The sequence below is a fragment of the Vulpes vulpes genome, chromosome 1 (genome assembly GCF_048418805.1).
Source record: "Vulpes vulpes isolate BD-2025 chromosome 1, VulVul3, whole genome shotgun sequence".
NCBI classification, from domain to species: Eukaryota; Metazoa; Chordata; class Mammalia; order Carnivora; family Canidae; genus Vulpes; species Vulpes vulpes.
Window position 1 is genome coordinate 10,544,571 of NC_132780.1, and position 18,673 is coordinate 10,563,243.

Genomic DNA, 18,673 nt, shown 5'->3' on the forward strand with positions numbered 1-18,673 from the left:
AGAGGCCCTAGATGATCTGAGACCCACCTGCCTGCTGGCCTCACCTCATGCCCTCTCCCCTCACCCATTTGGCTGCAGCCACAATGACTGCCTTTTGCTCTTCAACACAGAAGGCTCATTCCCCAGCTCAGGGCCTTTGCATGTGCTCCTCTGTAGCTCTTTCTCACCACTCGAAGTTTAGCTCACACTTCACTCCTTCAGGCCTCCCCACAGAGGCCTCTAGATGCCATTTACCCCTACGCCAGGGTCTTCTCTCTTGTATTACCCATTACCCTGCTTTATATTCTGCTTTTTAGCAGTCCTGGAGATGACCCTGCCTGTTTGCTTATTAATGGACCAGCTTTCCTACTAAATTATAAGTTCCCTGCCTATTTGGTTAGAGGTGTACCCCAGGATCTACAGAGGGGTTCCTAACAAATATTGCTGGATTTTGACCAAGCCTGGCCTCTCTGAATGGCACCTAGGGCTGTTACAGTTCCCTAAAATATTCCTGGGCCTCTCGCCCCCTCTCTCACGCCAGCTGCTTTCTGGCCTCTGCATCACTGAACACACCATTCCTTTTGCCCGAGGCATCCCACTCTGCCCTGCAGAACTGGATCTCACCCACTTCTACAGGGTCCCTAGCTTCCCTCCTCTGCAGCACCTTCTATGGATCCCCCACATGCTCAACACCCTTTGATCTATCACAGCATTTAGCTCAGTTTGGAAAACATCCATTCGCGTCTCTGCCTCTGCAACTAAACCTGCAAAAGCAGGCCCAGCTGGACACATCATGTATCCTCTGAAGAACCAGGAATGTCACCCCTCCTCCAGGGGCCTCCCAGAATGTCCCAGACAGAGAAAGCTCTCCTTCCCTGTGCTTTATGGAACCTTACATGGCTGCAGAGGCTAACACTTATGCAGCATGTGACTCCTGGCCACCATTTTAGGGCTTTCCCTCCCAAGAGTAGCTTACATAGTCCCCAAAGCAACCCTGTCAGAGGGACCATCTTTCTCACCATTTTACATGTGAAGAAATGGAGGCCCTCGCTGATCCCGGGATTCAGAACCAGTATCCCTCTAGGGGCTTCACCTGTCCACTGTCCCCACCTTCCATGGCCGGGGGCATCTGAGGTCAGGGCCCAGGTGTGTGACTCCTCTCTGGTCCTGGGAGCTCGGGAGATGGGCACTTTGCAAATGACTAGAGTGAATTTTAACTTCTCGTCAACACACAGCAAACTCAGTCCTCACCCTCTATCCATGTCAACCTAGGCAGAAGCCTCCACCCTCTGCCCAGCATTGTCCCAGGCGGAAGCAGACGGGCATCCTTGACATCCCCCCACCCCTCACTGCTTCCATCCTCAAGCTCTCCTGATTCTGCTCCCCAGACACCTCTAGAATCCATCACTTCTTCCACCTTCACTGTTCTGCTCCAGCCCGGACCACCATGTCTCAGGCCTGGAAAGGTCAGCCAGCTGCCTGAGGGACCCCCCCAAACTACAGCCTGGTCACAGTAGCCCTGCTTAAACCTGGCAACAACTCTCACTCTCCTTAAACTGTTATCCCAACTCTCCTCACTCGGCCCACTGAGGCCCTGCCCCACTCAGCCTCCACCCCACTGCTACATACTGAGTGCGTTCCCCCCTCTACAAATTCATATGTTGAAATCTTAACCTGTAACATGACAGTGTTAGGAGGTGGGCCTTTGGGAGGTGAGGAGGTCATGAGGCTGGAGCCTCATGAATAGAACTGGTGCCCTCATCCCATTCCATCGCTCCACCATATAGACATAGCAAGATGGCCATCTGTGAGCCAGGAAGAGGCCCCTCACTAGACACCAGATCTGCTGGCACCTTGATTTTGGACTTTCCCAGCCTCCAGAACTGTGAGAAATAAATTTCTGTTGCTCATAAGCCACCCAGTCTGTGGTATTCTGTTACAGAAGGACAAACAGACTAAGACACCCACCATGTTGCCCTGTGCCTCCCCGTTGCAGCCACTCTGCCTATTCTCTCTGGCCATCCACTCATTTACCTACTTGACCAATATTTACAGAACACCCAACACTGACCAAACATGGTTCTACCTCTGGGAACCCAGCAGTGAATATAAATATATAATGGTGGATAGTGACAGGTGCTATGAAGAAAAACAAAGCAGGGCAACATGATGAAGACTGCTGGAAGACACTAGTTTGGAGACCACCACCCCAACCCTCCCCACCCACCCCCCGCCCCACTGCAGGGAAGTCTTGAGTGAAGCAAAGTGTGGAGCAAGGCCCAAGAAGAACCAGGGAGAAAGTCCCAGGCTGCGAGATAAGCACATACAGCCCCTGTGATGGGAAGGGACTTGCAGTGTCCCGGGTGGCTGGAACCCCCCTGGGAGGGCAGAGCAAGGATCGGAGCCCTGCAGCGCCTTGCACACATGGGAAGGGGGCTGGATTCTACTCCAAGGACAACAGAGGATGTCACATTGGAGGGTGTGTGCAGGGGGATGATGTGATCTGGCCACTGTGAGAACAGACCACAGGGGCAACAGTGAAACAGGGTTCCCGAGGACAGAATGAAGTCCATGGAAATACCTGGGGGTGGGGCTAGGTAGTGGTGGAGTCAGGTGGCAGATTTAGATTTAATTCTGAAGGCGGACAGATGAATCCTTAAACCCTGCAATCTCCTTCTACGTTCTCCTTAGGGCCTTTGGAGCTCTGCTTCTCCCTCCTCCTCCTCACCCTTGATTTCCTGGCAGAGTCATCTAGTTCTTAGAGGTTTACCTCCACAAGGGGACGCTGACATTTAATCTCTGGAATTAAATCAGGAAAAATCCAAATGATGAGCCATCTGTAGAAATGACGGGGCGGGGAGGCTGTCTGAATGCCGAAAAGCCAACCAGAGCACTTGTGAGCATGCATCCCACCCCAGCCCCAAGCTCGCCCCCTATCCCTGCTCCGCGCAAACCACGGTTCCGCCTCGCCGGCAGCTCCCGGTCAGACTCTGCCAACAGAGGGCGCTAGCGGGCTGCTGCAATGCTGGAGGAAGGCGAAGGGACCTGCTCCTCAGTGTGCCCCTGCCTCCCCCACCTGGGTGCTCCACCCCTGCAGCAGCTATTCGTCCTGAGGCCGCAGATGAATCCATGAATTCAGTTTGTGACTTCCCTGCAGAACCGACCTCACTGAGCCCCTCTCCGGGAAACCAGTGCCAGCCAGTGAGCACCTTCCTCTAAGTTTCCAGTAATTTCAGCTCCTCTCTCTGTCCCTTCAGAACTAGGGATGCAGCCATTTCCTGCCTTGCGACCTCCACAATACCTGAGAGCAAAGGTGTGCAAACTGAGGCCATCAGGCCAAGTCCAATGCCTGATTTTGTGAATAAAGTTCTATTGGAACATACCCACTCCCATTTGTTTAGGTATCACCTGTGAATGCTTGTTGACTAGTGGTGACACTATGGCCTGAAAGCCAAACCTACTTAATATCTGGCCTTTACAGAAAAAGCTTGCTGATCCCTGTATTAAAGGTTCAACTTTAACCTTCTTAGTTACCTAGTTAACAACTTTATTCCTAGTAAATAATTCTCTTCATTCAAACATTTGGCCTGCCTTATCTCCTGGCAGGACCCCGACTCAAGCAGAAATGACAACAGCCAGGTCCCCAGAGGACACAGGCCACATGGTCACTCACCATTCAGCCTCTAGGAGGGCCCAGTAACGAGCATTTTCTCAAAAGGAGACTAGATAGCCACAGAAGAGAGCACAAACCACTCCAAAACCCCAGAGGTCTCTGCTGTGAGTCACCTCTGGGTGTCTGTGTCCTTATTTGCCACCAGCGTTCTGCATATCCCTGGACCTGCAGGGGCATCAGGCCCAAGTGGCAGATCAGCCTGCACACAGCTGGGACTTGCTGCAGAGCCTTCGTGTGTTCTAGGCCTCCCTCAAGATGAAAAGCCATGTTGGTTGTTTAGTAAACAGGTTGAAGCAGCACACAACTTACGCCCAGATCCCCAACCCCACCATACGTCACCAGTACCAAACAGTGGCCCCTTCTCAGAGGTCTGGGTTTCAGTTCTGTGGGACCTCTTATCCGAGTTTCTAGGTTTTCCCCTTTTCCAACTGCCTCTCTTGTCCTCTTAGGCCTCAGGGTGGCGGCCATTTCCTGCAGCCCTGAACCTGTAACCCCTCACTTTCCTTTCTATTCTTTCAGTTATCTGGCTCACCAGCTTGACATCTAGGTAACAATTCTTTGTATCACATCCTCTCTGTTCAAGTAGCTGATGTGATTCTGTTGGTACCTGGGGCTATTTTTTGTCTTCAGATTGGACCCTGACTGCCAGATGTCAGCAGCAGGTTTACTGCCAACCCCTTTAAATGTGACATCCTGCTCCCGAGATCCGATCATGTAATGTTGCCAGGGTAAGTGGACCAGCATGACCCCGGGGCCACTGCCAGGATCAAATTCTCTGTGGCCTGTGCAATGGCAGAAGGCAAGGGAATGGGATGTCACCCTGAGACGAGACTGAGGCATTTGGTGGGCCTCAGGAAAAAGCATTTGCCAGATCAGGAACACACACCAGCTGCCAAGGGCCTTGTTGACTTGCTCCAATAAAGGGACTTCATTTGGGCCAGCGACTGCAGTTGGAGTCGCTGCCTGATTACATTTACAATAATCCACAGTTGTCCAAGATCCATCTGCCTTCTGCATAGGCCGAATCGCCCAGTTGACTGTAGATGAGATCACTACTTCTGCTTCTTTCAAGCCGTTAATGATGGCACTAATCTCTGCAATCCCCAAAGGATGTAGAACTGCTTTTGGATTACTATCCTGGGAAAGGCAGGGAATTCTAGGGTCTTCCACTTGGCTCTTTTACCATAATGGCCCTGACTATATGGGTCAGCAAGCCAGTGTGGGATTCTGCTGGTTGTCACGTATGCCTCTTCCAATTATACAATGGGATGTAGGAAAACTCAGGGTGGGTCTGTGGACCTAGCAGGCCCGTTCTGAGTTGAGCTTGGGCTTAGACTCTATCACCCAACTACATAAGACTCGCTGTGGTCCACCAGGCAAAACAGGAAAAATCAAAGTGACCTATCATCTATAAAAATGATGGCAGCGGGTTGAGGGGTGGGATGTCTAAATCTCCAAAAGCCAACCAAAATCCTCTGTGTGAGAAGAAGCCTATAGAAACTGCTCTAGCTTTTCTGAAAGTGGTTCAACAAAATATAACAAAAGCCATACAAAGGGTCCTCTTTTATGCAGTCATTCTATTCAGAGAATCAGTCCTAATCAGCTACAATGCAGTACAAAGATTTTGCGCATAAAGATATTTGCTTCTGATTGTTTATATCAACACAAATAAAAATACCTGGAAACAACTAAGTACAAAAACATGCTTCAATAAACTACAGTCTATCCACATGGGGATTAGTATGCAGCCAGGTAATGTTCTGTTTAGGTGGGAAAAATAAGGTATTATTTTTGGCCTTTGAGATCGGCAGAGGTTTTTTTTTTTTTCCCCCAAAAGATTGATTATACCGCTTGTTGGCAAGAGTGTGGGAAATGTGACATTCCCGTGCACTTCTGGGGGGAATATAAATTGGTGGAACCTTTCTGAACATCTATTTGGCAGTCTCTGCTTAAAACACATTCGTACTCTTTGACCCAGCGCTTCCGCAGTTTGGAGTTTCTCCTTTAGGAATACACCCACAAATCCACAGGCCCAGCTGATGGTGGCATCGTCTATACCAGCAAAAACTGGAAACCACCCAAATAGGGGCTGAGCTAAATAACTCACGCTCAGCTGCACAATGAAATCCATATTTCTCCTCTCAAATGTTAGTCACCCCAAGCGATCCACGCCCAGAGACAACCCTTATTTCCCCAGACCCAAATCAAACTGTTCCTCCCACATCCTCCCCAGGGTGGGAGCCAGCCTCATCACCCACTCAGCTGCTCAGGCCACACCCTGAAGTCACCCTTAATTGCCCTCTCCCTCTCAACTGCACCCAACATGGCTACCACTCCAGTACGAGCCCTCATCTTCTGTCTTTTGAACCCTCTAACGGATTTTTAACCAGACCATCCTGTCTCTACTCTTGTCCTACTACAGTTATTGCTCAAGAGAGTAGCCAGAGCAATCATTTTAAAGTGATTTAAAAATTAGTCAAGGTCATATGTCCATATAGTGGAACATTATTCAGCCCTAAAAAAAGAATGCAGCGCTGATCCGCGCTATGACATAGATGGATCTTGAACATGTGATGTTGGACCAAAGAAGCCACACACAGAAAGCCACGTATTGGGTAATTCCACTTGTAGGAAGTATCTTGAATAAGTAAATCCATGGAGATGGAGAGACTGGTGGTTGCCAGGGGCTGGGGAAAAGGGGAATGGGACCTGACTATGGCTATGGGGATTTCTTTAGAAGGTCAAGAAAACATTTTAGTACTAGGTAGAGGTGATGGTTGCACAAACTACTTGCCGCTGAATTATACACTTCAAGATGGTTAATTTTATGTTATGTGAATTTGACCTCAATAAAAAGAGAAAAAACAAATTAGATCACAGCATATTCTCTGCCTACACTCTTCCACTGGCTTCACACACAGTAAAAACAACATCCCAGTTCCTTGTCCACAAGGCCTCCATGATCCAGGTTCTGCTCTAGGGCCTTGTACTCTCCCTCACCACCCCCTCCAAAACCCTGTGAAGGTAATATCATCCCCATTTCAAGAGGAGACACTGAATCCAGAGACATGATGTGCCTCTCAAGGATCTCATGGGAATGCAGACAACTGAAGCTGGCTCTTCCTAACTCCTAACTAGCTCATGGCTGTAGTAGCTGCAGCAGAGGCCACTCAGACCCCCTCCCTCAGGATCGGGCACTCACTGATCCAGCTGCCAAGCGTGCTGGTGGGGATCACTCTCCGCTTGGTGGCTGGAAGAGCCTCCTTGAGGACAGCCCCTTCCCATGACAAGTTGGTGGGGCATATACAGGCCTGCCCCCTCACCTCGGGGGGCTGTGATGGCCAACTGAGGCCCAGTCTAAGTGCACTGCAACTCTACTCCCTCCTCTGCCCAGGCTTGCTCCTTCACTCCCTCACAGGGCTGATTTCCAAGTGGGCCTTCAGCCTGCTAAAGTCCACCTCAGGGTCTGCTTCCCTGGACCAACCTAAGATATCTGCTTTGCCCTTGAGAGAAGGGCCAGAGAGCACAGGCTTTCTCTTGGGGGTGGGAAGGTGTTCTGGCTACACCATGTGAATGACAGGCCAGACTTGTACCACAGGAGATCCTACTGGAGGACAAACCAGAATGGAGAGAGATGGGAGGCCAAGAAGTCAGTGAAGAGCCTGGTGAGAGCCTGACTTCGTGCCATGGCAGTAAGGACAGGGAGAAGCCAATTCCAGCAATGGCCACTGGGTGGAATAAAGGGACTAGAATTTAAGACTGGCCCAGGGACGGGTGGGGTGACTGGGGAGATTCCAGTGCCCTGGGCCGTCTTCCATCTGGAAGTCACTTGTCAGCACCAGGCCAGCCTGATGGGGGCCAGCCCTGGCTGTGACAGCCACCAGCCGTGTGGCCTGGACATGGTACCTTGGTGTCTCACTCTCCATTACAGAAAACAGGGCTAATACCAGGCCCTCCTCATGGGGTGGAATTCATACAGTTCAGAAAGCTTAGGCAAGGCCCTGGCACAGTGTGAGTGCATCATCAGATCCACTCTGGGCTTCCTGAAGACCTGCTGGGGGTCTGGGAAGGGCCTTGGGTCAGACACACCTGGCTGCGCCCCATGGTGAGGGGAGGCAAGTCCCTTCCCCTCTGAGCCCCGGAGCAGCAGTGGGAAGACTGCGATTTTTAGGACCTTTAAGTAACACTTCAAAAGCCTCTGGCATGTGGTGTGGTGTCAACAAAGGCAGCTGCTGCCGCTGCTGGGAGGCCATGGCGAGTACCCGCATGAAGCTCCGTGTACTCGGCCATCCCACGGGCAGCAGGCAGCTGAGCCTCTGCAGGGCCAAGCCCCGCCCATCCTTCGCGCTCCTAGCCTGCTCCTCCTCCAGTGTTCTCTCCCTAAATGTCATCGCCGCCACCCAGCTGCCCAAGCAACGAACAACAGAGAAACTCAGTCCTTTCTCCCGTGTCCCACCCCGCCCCCCCAGCAGTCACCAAGCCCTGGTGCTCACAAGCCTCCCCCTGTCTCATCTCTACTATCCCCATACCTCCCTGCAGGTCATCCTGCTGCCCACCCCCAATCCCAGTGATTCTGAGACCTTTGGGGGCATATGCTGTGAGCCCCCTGCTCATGGCCAAACTCTTCAACCTGTTCAGTAAGAGCAAGGCCAGGCCTGACTACTGTATCCCCAGGGTGTAGCACAGGGCCTGGTATACAGTAGGCCCTCAGTAAATGCTAGCTGGCTAGGGAACACACAAACACATGAATGTATGCATGTGTTGGCCACGTCGGTATTATTAATATATACCAGTATTATTAGTATTCTTATTAGTATATTAATAGGAATATAAATAAAACACATGCTTATAATACGCACTACCTTCCAGGCTCCATTCTGAGCCTCAGAAATAACTTGTTTCATGCTCAAGACCGTGGTGTGTACTGGCCACTCTTATTCCTCCAATTTACTGCTGAAGAAATGATGCTAACAGAGTGGTTGGTAACTCGCCCAAGGTCACACAGCTAGTATGCAGCAGAGCCAAGATTCCAATAGGACTCAAGATCACAATCACAGCAGCTCATCAGAAAAGCTCCCCCCAGCCTCTGTGCTATGCTCACTCCGGACACCATGGTGCCCGATCCTAGCTCATGCTGTAGGATAGGCCTGAAGCTCAGGAGGTTAAGACTCTTCCCCCAGGTCATGTGGCCATAAATCAGACTATCCTGCTACTTCTTTGTTGAATAAACTGGTATTCTATTTATAGTGACTGGTTGGGGGCTACTCTCCCGCAGTCGGCTTACTTCCAGGGACCCTGATGAATGTTAAAAGTTCTGAACCTACATAACTGAAGACTAGGACGTGGAAATGGAAGTCACGGAGAAGCTGGCCAGTCGGGTGGGTGCTGGGCCGACAGTGCTCCATGCCCCCTCCCTTCTCAGACTCTGGCTCTGGGACCTTTAAATCCACCCAGGACAGATGCTTTCAAATAGGCTGGCAGCCGTGGGGCAGTGCCTCAGGCCTGCTCATGGGGTGAGGTGGGAGAGACTTAGCCACCAGGACCCCAGGGACACCCCTACCCCTGCCTCCACCAGAGCTATTCTGCTCTGTCTGGGGTTCTGAGGATGCTTTCAATTGGGGGGAAAAAAGGTTCTGCAGTCAAAACAGCCTTTGAAAATCGGTGCCCTAAGGAATAAACTGCCCTTGTCATGCAAAACGGCCTTCTCAAGTCTACCCTGGTGACATTCAGGGGCTTGGAGGCAGTGAATTCTGGGATGGAAGAGACAGGAGGGTAAGGATCCTAGATGTCCTCAGCCAAGTCCAATGTCAAAGCTTCCCTGACTGTTTGTAGCCACAGGTCCTTAATATGTACACCTGCCTGGGGTGTCTGGAGCCTGTTTGTCTAGCATAGAACAGTCCTGCCTCCAGGTACTTGCCCACATGGCTTTTTCCTGCCTGGAATGAAAAGAGGGAATACACATTGAGATCCTCTGCCTCTGACAAGTGACATGTCTGGTGCTGTCCCCGTTTCCTGAAACCCTCCTGACAGACGTGTGAGGCATCACCATCTCCATCCACAGGAGGGGAAAAAGAGAAGTTAAAGAAAGAGAAACAACTCACCTGAGGATTCAAACCCAGACTGGTCTGACTCCAAAATATTTTTTCCACATTATCCTCACCTCCCACCTCCCACACCCCTGCCTCTCTCCCTTTTCCCTTCCATCCAAATCCCACCTACAATCAGGTCCCTTCCAGGGCACCCCACTCTCCCTCACCCTGATGTCCCTTGTAAAAATGCCATTTCCTCCACTCTGAACACATTCCCCTGCCCCCACACCCCCTTCAGCCCCCTGTTGAACCCTTCACACCCTTTGGGAGTCTGTTTGGGCTTCACTTTTTCAAGGAAGACCTCCCTGGATGCCTGGCTGGATCAGGAGCCTCCTCTGGGCCCCTCCTCTGAGTTTCTCCCATCATAGCCCTGAGGGCTATCTTGTAGGTCATTTGCTTTCCTGAATCTCAAGGACAACCTGACCTTTTGAGAGCAGGGTCCAGATCCACTATATCCTATGCCCAGCATGGTGCAACATACGCATTAGGTGCTCAATAAACACCTTCTGAGTGTGGGGACTTGTGAGTTCAACACATAGCTTCAATGTCTGCAATGTGCCAGGCCCCCCTGGCAGGGGCAGGACACAGCACACAAGCGAGCGCCATCCCTGGCCTCCCAACCTAGGCCTGCCTCCTGCAGGAAACCGCCCACCTCTACAGTCTTTATCCAGTTCTAACTCCATGGCTTTTTTGTTCACTCAAAAAATCCTGAGCACCAGCCAAGCCAAGGTGATGCTAGAGGAGCATGCAGCAAAGCAAGACAAAGGAGGTGATATATTGTCTCTCGTCCCCACCTGCCCCGCACCTGCCCATGGCATTCACCAGGTACAAGAACACAGCGCACCTCTTGTTATATACCAGAGTACTTGGAGCAGCCACTGGCTGCTTGCTTGCCGGCCTCCCCATGCCCACCTGGGCCACAGCCCCCTCCCCAGACCTGGCCCAGCCGTACCCGGTTGATGAGCTCGCCGACCATGCCCGTCCAGGAGCCATTGGGCTCGGGTGCCCCGTAGAGCCCATCCTCCACCAGCCGCAGGCGGTAACGGAAGCGCAGGAGCTCGGCCAGCTCTCGCAGCATGTCCACACAGAAGCCCTCAAAACGCTCATTCCCAGAGAGGGCCTGGAAGTTTGGCCGGCGCATGACATACGGGTTCTCCTGGGAAGCAGCAGAGAAGCGAGGTCAGAGATTGAGCATCTAGGGGCTGTTTGGGGATCCCGGAGCCCGGGCTGGGCCGCCAGATCAGGAATCCGCCTCAGCGTGGGATGGAATCGCTGCATCCATTCCTTGGCTACAGATGCTCAGAGTGCGGAGTAGGCCTGGAACATTGGGGCAAAGTCTCCAGACGATGTCCCCGCCCCCCAGCAGATCACAGGGAGCTGTTTTAATCTCCACCAGCCAACCTGATCAATCATCTCAAACTCAAACTCAAATCTCAAACTCAAACTCAAACTCAAACCTCAACCTATCAGTGAGGCAGGTTACCTAATAGTTAATCACACTGGAAGGAGATTATGCCAAACTAAAATGGGGGCTTTCAAATTTCTGACTAGGACCCACAGTAAAAGATACCTGTTACTTTCGGATGCAAATCACACACACACACACACACACACACACACACACACTTAAATAGACTGTTCTTCAAAATGGTCCTTACCCTTAGCGACTAAAGGCAGCAGACCCTGGTTATTTTCTCTCCTGCTCTACTTCACTTTTTTTTTTAAGATTTTATTTTTAAGGGACACCTGGGTGGCTCAGTAGTTGAGCATCTGCCTTTGGCTTAGGTCGTGAGCCCAGGGTCCCAGGACCGAGTTCCACATCAGGTTCCCCATAGGGAGCTTGCTTCTCCCTCTGCCTATGTCTCTGCCTCTCTCTGTGTGTCTCTCATGAGCAAATAAATAAAATCTTTTAAGACAAATTTATTTTCAAGTAATCTCTACACCCAACATAGGGCTCAAACTCACAACCCCAAGATCAAGAGTCACATGTTCTACTGACTCTGCCAGCTGGGACCGTGCCCTCTACTTTACGTCTGCACAAACCTGTAGCAACACACTGAACGGACTTGATGAGCTAGCAAGGGATCACAGGGTCTGCCCCGCCAGGATTTAGCGCCAGCAGACGCCACCATGAGGGAAGCAGGCCTGAGATGCCAGATGGCCCAACGTCAAGAATTCTGGACTCCTCGGCTGTTTTGTGAAATGTCCTGATTATAAAGGTTAACAACAATTCACATTCTAATACCAATTCTTGCAATGCTCTGCAGGCTAAATAAACACCTCAGACTCTGTACAGGTTTGCTACCTTGATACTTATTTTTGAGGGGTTTACTGGAACCCCCAATGCAGCAAAAATAAGTACAGAAGAAGAGAAAACGTGCCTAGGGCTAGTAAGATTAGGCATATGAAAGTGATGTCAACAAAAGGGATGCAGTTATTATCTAAATAGGTGTTTGTATGGTGTCACTTCAGACTTAAGAACAAAGGAAGTTAGGAGTTAGGACACAGCAGGGAGGGCTTTGGCAAGAATATCTGCAATGGTGGCCTCGCACTGAGTACCTGCCGAGTGTAAGCACCCCCCATCCCCCTGCCTGCGCTGCATGTGCTCTCTCGAACAGGTTATTTTATTTTTAAAAATATTTTATTTATTTATTTGACACAGAGAGAACACAAGTAGGGAGAGCAGCAGGCAGAGGGAGAGGGAGAAGCAAGCTCCCTGCAGAGCAGGGAGCCCAATGTGGAGCTCAGTCCCAGGACCCTGGGATCATGACCTGAGCAGAAGGCAGATGCTTAACTGCCTGAGCCCCCCAGGTGCCCCCCAGAAGGATCACTTTAACTCCTGGCAGTGACCTTATGCCAGAGGCATTATCAAACTCAATTTACACATGTGGAAACTGAGGCTCATGGAGGTCAAGTAAGGTGATTTTTACCCAGTGACAGGTACTATGAGGCCAAGTCTTAGTATAGGCTCTGGATTCCCGGACCACACAAAGCCCCACAGCTGAGGGGTAGTGGGATGGAGGGAAGTCAGTGCTTCTCTCTCTTCACCAAGCCGCCTTTCCAAGCCCAAAACTGTGGAACGGGGAGTAGGAATGTGAGATAATGCTAATAATAGCATCAGTAGCTAGCATTTCTTGTAGGCTTGCTGTGTGACAGCTATTCTGTCAGCGTGGGAGGTCGGTATTATTACCCCTCTTTTAGAGATGAGGACACTGAGGTCCCAAGAAGTGAAGTAGTAAGTGGCTGAGATGGACAAGTTGGTATGACTCCAAAGCTCTGCTCTTGAGCCCTGTGCTAGACAGAATTCAAGTGGACAGAATCAGAGAGCAACACAGGAGAAGCCAGAGGAGGGACCCAGGACAAGTATCAAAGCAGGAGAATCAGAAGTCAACACTCCTCTAGACAGGCACCAGCATTGGAGCTGGAAGGCTCTCCCCGAACTCTCTGGACATATGGAGTAGGGAACTGAAGCTCAGGGAGGTCAAGTGTCTTGTCTGAGGCCACACAGCTGAAGCAGGGGAGATGAGACAAAGCTGGGACTCAAGATGCAGTAACTGTGCACTGTGAAGCCCTTGGTCCTTCCACCAGGCTCATCTGTTCTCCAAAACCAAGGCTGAGGCACTTGGGTTATGGATTTGGGTTCAAGGCCTCAGGATTGGGGTCTAGACTTATAGAATCAGAAATAAGATGGGGGCCTATGAACAGAACTCAAGTCAGAAAACAATGATCTAGGGGGCGGGGCATCAGGGTGGCTCAGTCGGTTGAGTGTCTGCCTTCGGCTCAGGTCATGATCCCAGGGTCTTGGGATGGAGCCCCATGTCAGGCTTCCTGCTTGGCGGCGAGTCTACTTCTCCCTCTCCCTCTGCTGCTCCCCCTGCTTGTGCTTGTTCTCTCTCAAATAAATAAAATCTTTAAAAAAAAAAAAAGGAAAGGAAAAGAAAACAATGATCTAGGACTCAACACAGGGCGCCAGACCAACAGAACCCAGGGTCTTAGGGAACCTCTCATCCAGGGTTTTCAGATTGTTCAGAGTCTTCTGCGGAAGCACTGCAGACAGACAGTGGGCTGGTGCTAAGTCTGATTCTAAGAATCCATCCCACAAATGGCTGTGCATCTGTACACAAAATGTACGCCCGACAGAATCATGGCAGCACGGCTCCTAGTGGGAACAAAGACTGAAGCTGCCTAATTTGGGACAGGTTAAAAAGATTATTGATGTCATCAAAGACTCCTAGGCAACTACTAAAATAACAAGTTCTATCGGATATATTAGGAGAAAAAAAAAAAACCCAAGCTACAGAACAACGTGTACAATATGCTACTCTTTGTGAAGGAAAAAGTAAGGATGTGCTTGTATATGCACAGACATTTCTGGAAGGATGTGGCCTCTGAGGAAAAAAATGGGCGCCTGGAGGGTAGGGAGCCTGGCTTTTTTCTCTCCTCACTCCCATGTGCTTTCAATTCTATTTTACATAGATTTGTATTAACTTCTGTGCCTCTCCCGATGTGATGAATTTTTTTAATTAAAATTTGTAAGATTAAATATTAAAATATTTTAAAATTTTGAAGTAGAATATTTAAACGTATACAGAAATGCCAATGGTCAGAAGAGCCATAGCAATCCTAAAGAAGAAATTGGAGGATTGACTCTAGAGGTATTAATACTTAAATTAAAGCTGTGATATAAAAAAAAAAAAAAAAAAAAAAAAAAAAAGCTGTGATATTTGAGGGGTGCCTGGGTGGCTCAGTGGTTGAGTGTTTGCCTTTGGCCCAGGGCATGATCCTGGGGTCCTGGGGTTGAATCCTGCATCAGGCTCCCACAGGGAGCCTCCTTCTCCCTCTGTCTCTGCCTCTGTCTCTGTGTCTCTCATGAATAAGTAAAATCTTTAAAAACAATCCACATAAAATGAATACATTCTGCCCCCCTACCTCACATGGTACATAAAAATCAATTTCATGTGGATTATAGATTTAACTATAAAAGGTACAACAGTTAAGTTTTTCGAAAATGAATAGAAGACTATCTTCGTGACCTTGGAGTAGAAAGAATTCTTGAATTCTAAAAGCATTAATCAAAAAGGAAAAGAAAATCACAGATAGAATGGACTTTAGTAAAATTAGAAATCTTCTCTATCAAAAGACAGAGTGCAGAAGCAAGCCACAAAGCACAAGATATTTGCAATACATATATCCAGTAAGGATTTGTATCCAGAATATAAAAATAACTCACAAATTGATAAAAAGTTCATATATCCCAATATTTTTTTTAATTAAAAAGAAAGACTCCAACAGGGGACTTCCCAAAAGAAGAGTATCAAATGGCCAAGAAACCCAAAAAGGTTTCTTTAAGGGTTTCCTGTTAGGAAAATGCAAATGAGAACCACAGTGTGGCTGGTAGGGCGGTCCTCAGGGTACCGGGAAGATGGAATGACACAAGCAGAGGGCTGACCCAGCACTGAGATGTGGGCCATGATGGGTGCTAGTTCATCCAGGATGCAACATCAGGAGAGCATGCCTTTCATGCTGGGAAGCCAGGTGGCTTGCTTACCTCATGCGATCCTTCCACAGCCCTTCTAGGTGGGATTAATAGACCCATCTTACAGATAAAGGAATAGACCACCTGAAGTGGTCAGGAGGAGAGCCCAGAGTCACCAAAGAGAAGGATGGGATGTCCCAGCATGACGAAGACAATCATAGGGACCCCTGAGTGTTCTGGCAAACCTCTGCAGGAGGGAACAGAGGGAAGGCCCCTCACAGCCTTGCTTCTGTGGGCCTTCTTTGCTCCTTAGCTTCCTTGTGGGGCCTCCGTCAATCTTGATTCCAGCCACCCTTTCAGCTCCAGACCAGTGAGCCCCACCTCTGAGACAGCCTCACCGTACCCCCATCTCAGACCTTCCCCTGTTAACCTCACCCCCAGCCTCTGCCAGCCTCAACACCTGCACTCTTCCCGATCTCGAGCACCTCTCCTCCCTGGAGCTTTTCTGACATCTGGATCTGACTCTGCCCCTTCCTGTTCAACACTCTCCAAGGGTTCAAGGGCTCAGGGAAAGCATAACCGCATCCTCCAGAGACCCCTCCCCCTCCACAGCTGCACAGCCTCTAGGCCACCTTGGTCACAGCACTTACCACCCTCCTGGCCCCTCCATGCTTGGTAGGGGCCAGGCACTATTCTAGGCCTCAGGGACAGAGTAGGGCAGAAGGCCAACCCTGATTGCCTCTTGTCCCAGGCACCCAGTTTGAGTCACACCAGAATCCCTAAATGCCTGACGTAGGCCCTGCCCAGAAATACAAGTCAGAAAACACAAGTGAACGATGGGTACGTCCTGCTGTGCACACAAAGCTGCTGCCTCCACAACCAGTCTGGCACATATCTCCTAAGGCCCCTGCTCTTATAGCTCATGCTTCTTGGGATGTCTGGCCCTTCCTTCCCTGTGCATCCAACTCCTACACAGCTTCTAAAGCCCTGTCTAATGCCACCTTTTTTGTGAAGCCTTCCTCAAACCTTCTAAACCTGAGTTAGCCCCTCCTTTCTAAGGAGGGGCCCTTATTATCCTGGGTTGGAATGATTGTGTCCAGCTCAGGACTCCTCCATCAGACTGGCATCCCCTTCCCCAGTGCCACTTAAGAGTAAGGAAACCACAAGACCACCTATGACTATTCACATGCTTCCAGCATTTGTGTGAGGCCTGGTGTACAGCAGCTTCAATAAAAATGTGTGGAATGAATGAATGAATGAGCCATAAATGTCAGGAAGAGAACAACACAGGCTCATGGGCTTTTGGGGGAAAGGAGAGACAGATGTGAGGAAGAGATGAAGCCTCCAGGGTCACGGCTCGTTTCTCCTGACATCCCCTCCCTGACCTCTGTCCCTGCTCCCTGCCCAGGAAGCCATCTCTTTTGGCCCTGGGAAGCTTCTGGGTCTGACCACACTGCCACAGGCATGGAGGTGTGACTTCTCTCAGCTGGCCCAGCCTGGCCCTCAGGGCCTCTGGATGAGGCTGTTACGGAGTGTCTGGTTCCCTGTCTGCAGGCCATCTGGCCCTCCCCAGCAGGCTCACTGGCCCTTCTCCAGAGGGACACGACGTCCACACTAGATCAGGAGTTCCCCAGAGACTGAGAGGATAGTTCTGCGCCGCACTGCTGAAGGGGGCATCCTGTGGCACCTGTGGCAATCCTCTCAACCTCAGCATCACAGCTGTGAGCCGCCCCCGCCTGCACACTTACTGAGGGGCTCCCACAGACACCGGCTGCCAGCACACCGGGGACCTGGCTGCTCTGAAGGCCATGGCTGCCTGGCACACGGGCCTCCAGGCCTAGCTGTGCATCACCCCCTGCTCACCAGGTCCTGTGCATCACCCCTTCCTGACCTCCTGATGGCCCACCATGCCTGGCAGGAGGCGGCAGCGTGCCGGGGAGAGAGCACAGGCTCCAAGCATGTCACTCAGCTCCAGCCAGGAGTCACCCTGTGACCTGTTTCCTTACCTTCAAAACGAGGAAAATCGGACAAGCCACATGGAGTGGCTGATAGGTTTATAAAGCAGCGCCTGGCAAGGGCCCTGTACGGTGGCTGGTATAGAATGGGGTGCTCCGTAAATATTCACTGACACACAAAGGCCCCTGGGTCTCTGATCTGCTCAACTCAGGAACAGCCCGCACAGGGGCTACAGGACCATTTCCCTGGCTGGTGTCAAGTACAAAAGGACCACAAATGCAGGGCACAGCAGCCACGGCTCAGGCTCTGGAGCCTCAGGGGCATGACTTCCACTCTGGCTCTACCATGTCCTTGGTGTGAGACCTGGGGCAAGATGCCTCACCTCTCAGAGGCCCATTTTCCACAGCTTAACATGTATATGGAGTTGTCACACGCCAACACACTCAACTAGCAAGTGTGGCAAAATGACTGCTCGGCCAACCATGATCTACGGGTGCTGACCCTGGACCAGACAGTGTGGGAGGTGCCCTGCCTGTGTGGCCCCATGGGATCCCTGTGACGTCAGTCATGTCTGTGTCTGCTATGTGACAGCAGGTTGGCAGAGCCTGTGCCCTCCCCTCTTCTTCCAGTGGTGATTAGGCTGGTGACTCCTTGGCCACAGTCAGGAGTTGCCAGGCACACGGGTCATATTCCCTTCAGGTCTGTGAGCTGTGTGAGCAGAGGCATCCTCTCCTCACTAGGACTGGGCTGGGGCACTGCTCAGGAAAGGCCCCTCCACTTACTACCCAACCCCCTCCCCCAAGGGCCACTCACCAGAATGGTCGTGACCACCAGTGTCTTGTTGGCCAGGGTCTGCGACAGGTTGATGTCCAGGGTGGTGGCATTCATGGCCAGGGTCCGGTTAGAGTACCATACCCCGATCTGGGGCAGAGAAGGTGCCATCAGCACAGGCCCCAGCCTAAAGATGCCTCAGCCCTCTGGGCCTGCCCCCTCCCCATCACGACTCTGCAGTTTCCCTGGACTTGCTCACCTCACGGTGGCCCTGCCGAGACTTCTCTAGGATGCGCAGGGTGTAGTTGGTCCTCTGTCCTTTGCTGTTGAACTCGACCCTCCCAGTCAGCCCGTCATACTCTACCTAGCAGGGTGGGAGGCGGGCAGAGGGAGGGGTGGCAGGGGCCCAGAGATACAGGCAGGAGAGCCCCAGAGGGGAGGAGACAGAGAAGGAAAAGACAAACAAGAGAGGGAGAGGGACCGGGAAGAACCACAGTTAAAAGAGAAAGACGACGCCCCAGCAGAAGGGAGAAGGAATAAAGAAGCAGGGAGAGGGCAGCACAGACGGGCAGAGAGAAAGCCAGGAGGGGAGAGACCATGGAAAGGAGGAGGGAGAGGCCCAGAGAAAGCAGAAGGCAGGTGGTGTTGGCAGCGGGGGAGAGGGCAGAGGGGCCACAGGGTGGACACGGTGAGTGTCCCAGCCTGAGACAGACGGCCCCGCCCCCTCGG

The 18,673-nt window shown here is 51.2% G+C and overlaps 1 protein-coding gene across 2 annotated transcripts in view; it reads right to left on the reverse strand.

Moving 5' to 3' along the window:
• GRIK5 (glutamate ionotropic receptor kainate type subunit 5) overlaps positions 1-18,673 on the reverse strand; it is a 51,768-nt gene that overhangs the window by 19,805 nt on the left and 13,290 nt on the right. For both annotated transcript variants that reach the window (XM_072753725.1, XM_072753718.1), the window contains exons 10-12: positions 18,204-18,308; positions 17,987-18,094; positions 10,694-10,897 (exon numbers count right to left, since the gene is read on the reverse strand). In XM_072753725.1, coding sequence (XP_072609826.1) covers positions 10,694-10,897; positions 17,987-18,094; positions 18,204-18,308 — 417 coding nt within the window. The remainder of the gene's footprint in view (positions 1-10,693; positions 10,898-17,986; positions 18,095-18,203; positions 18,309-18,673) is intronic.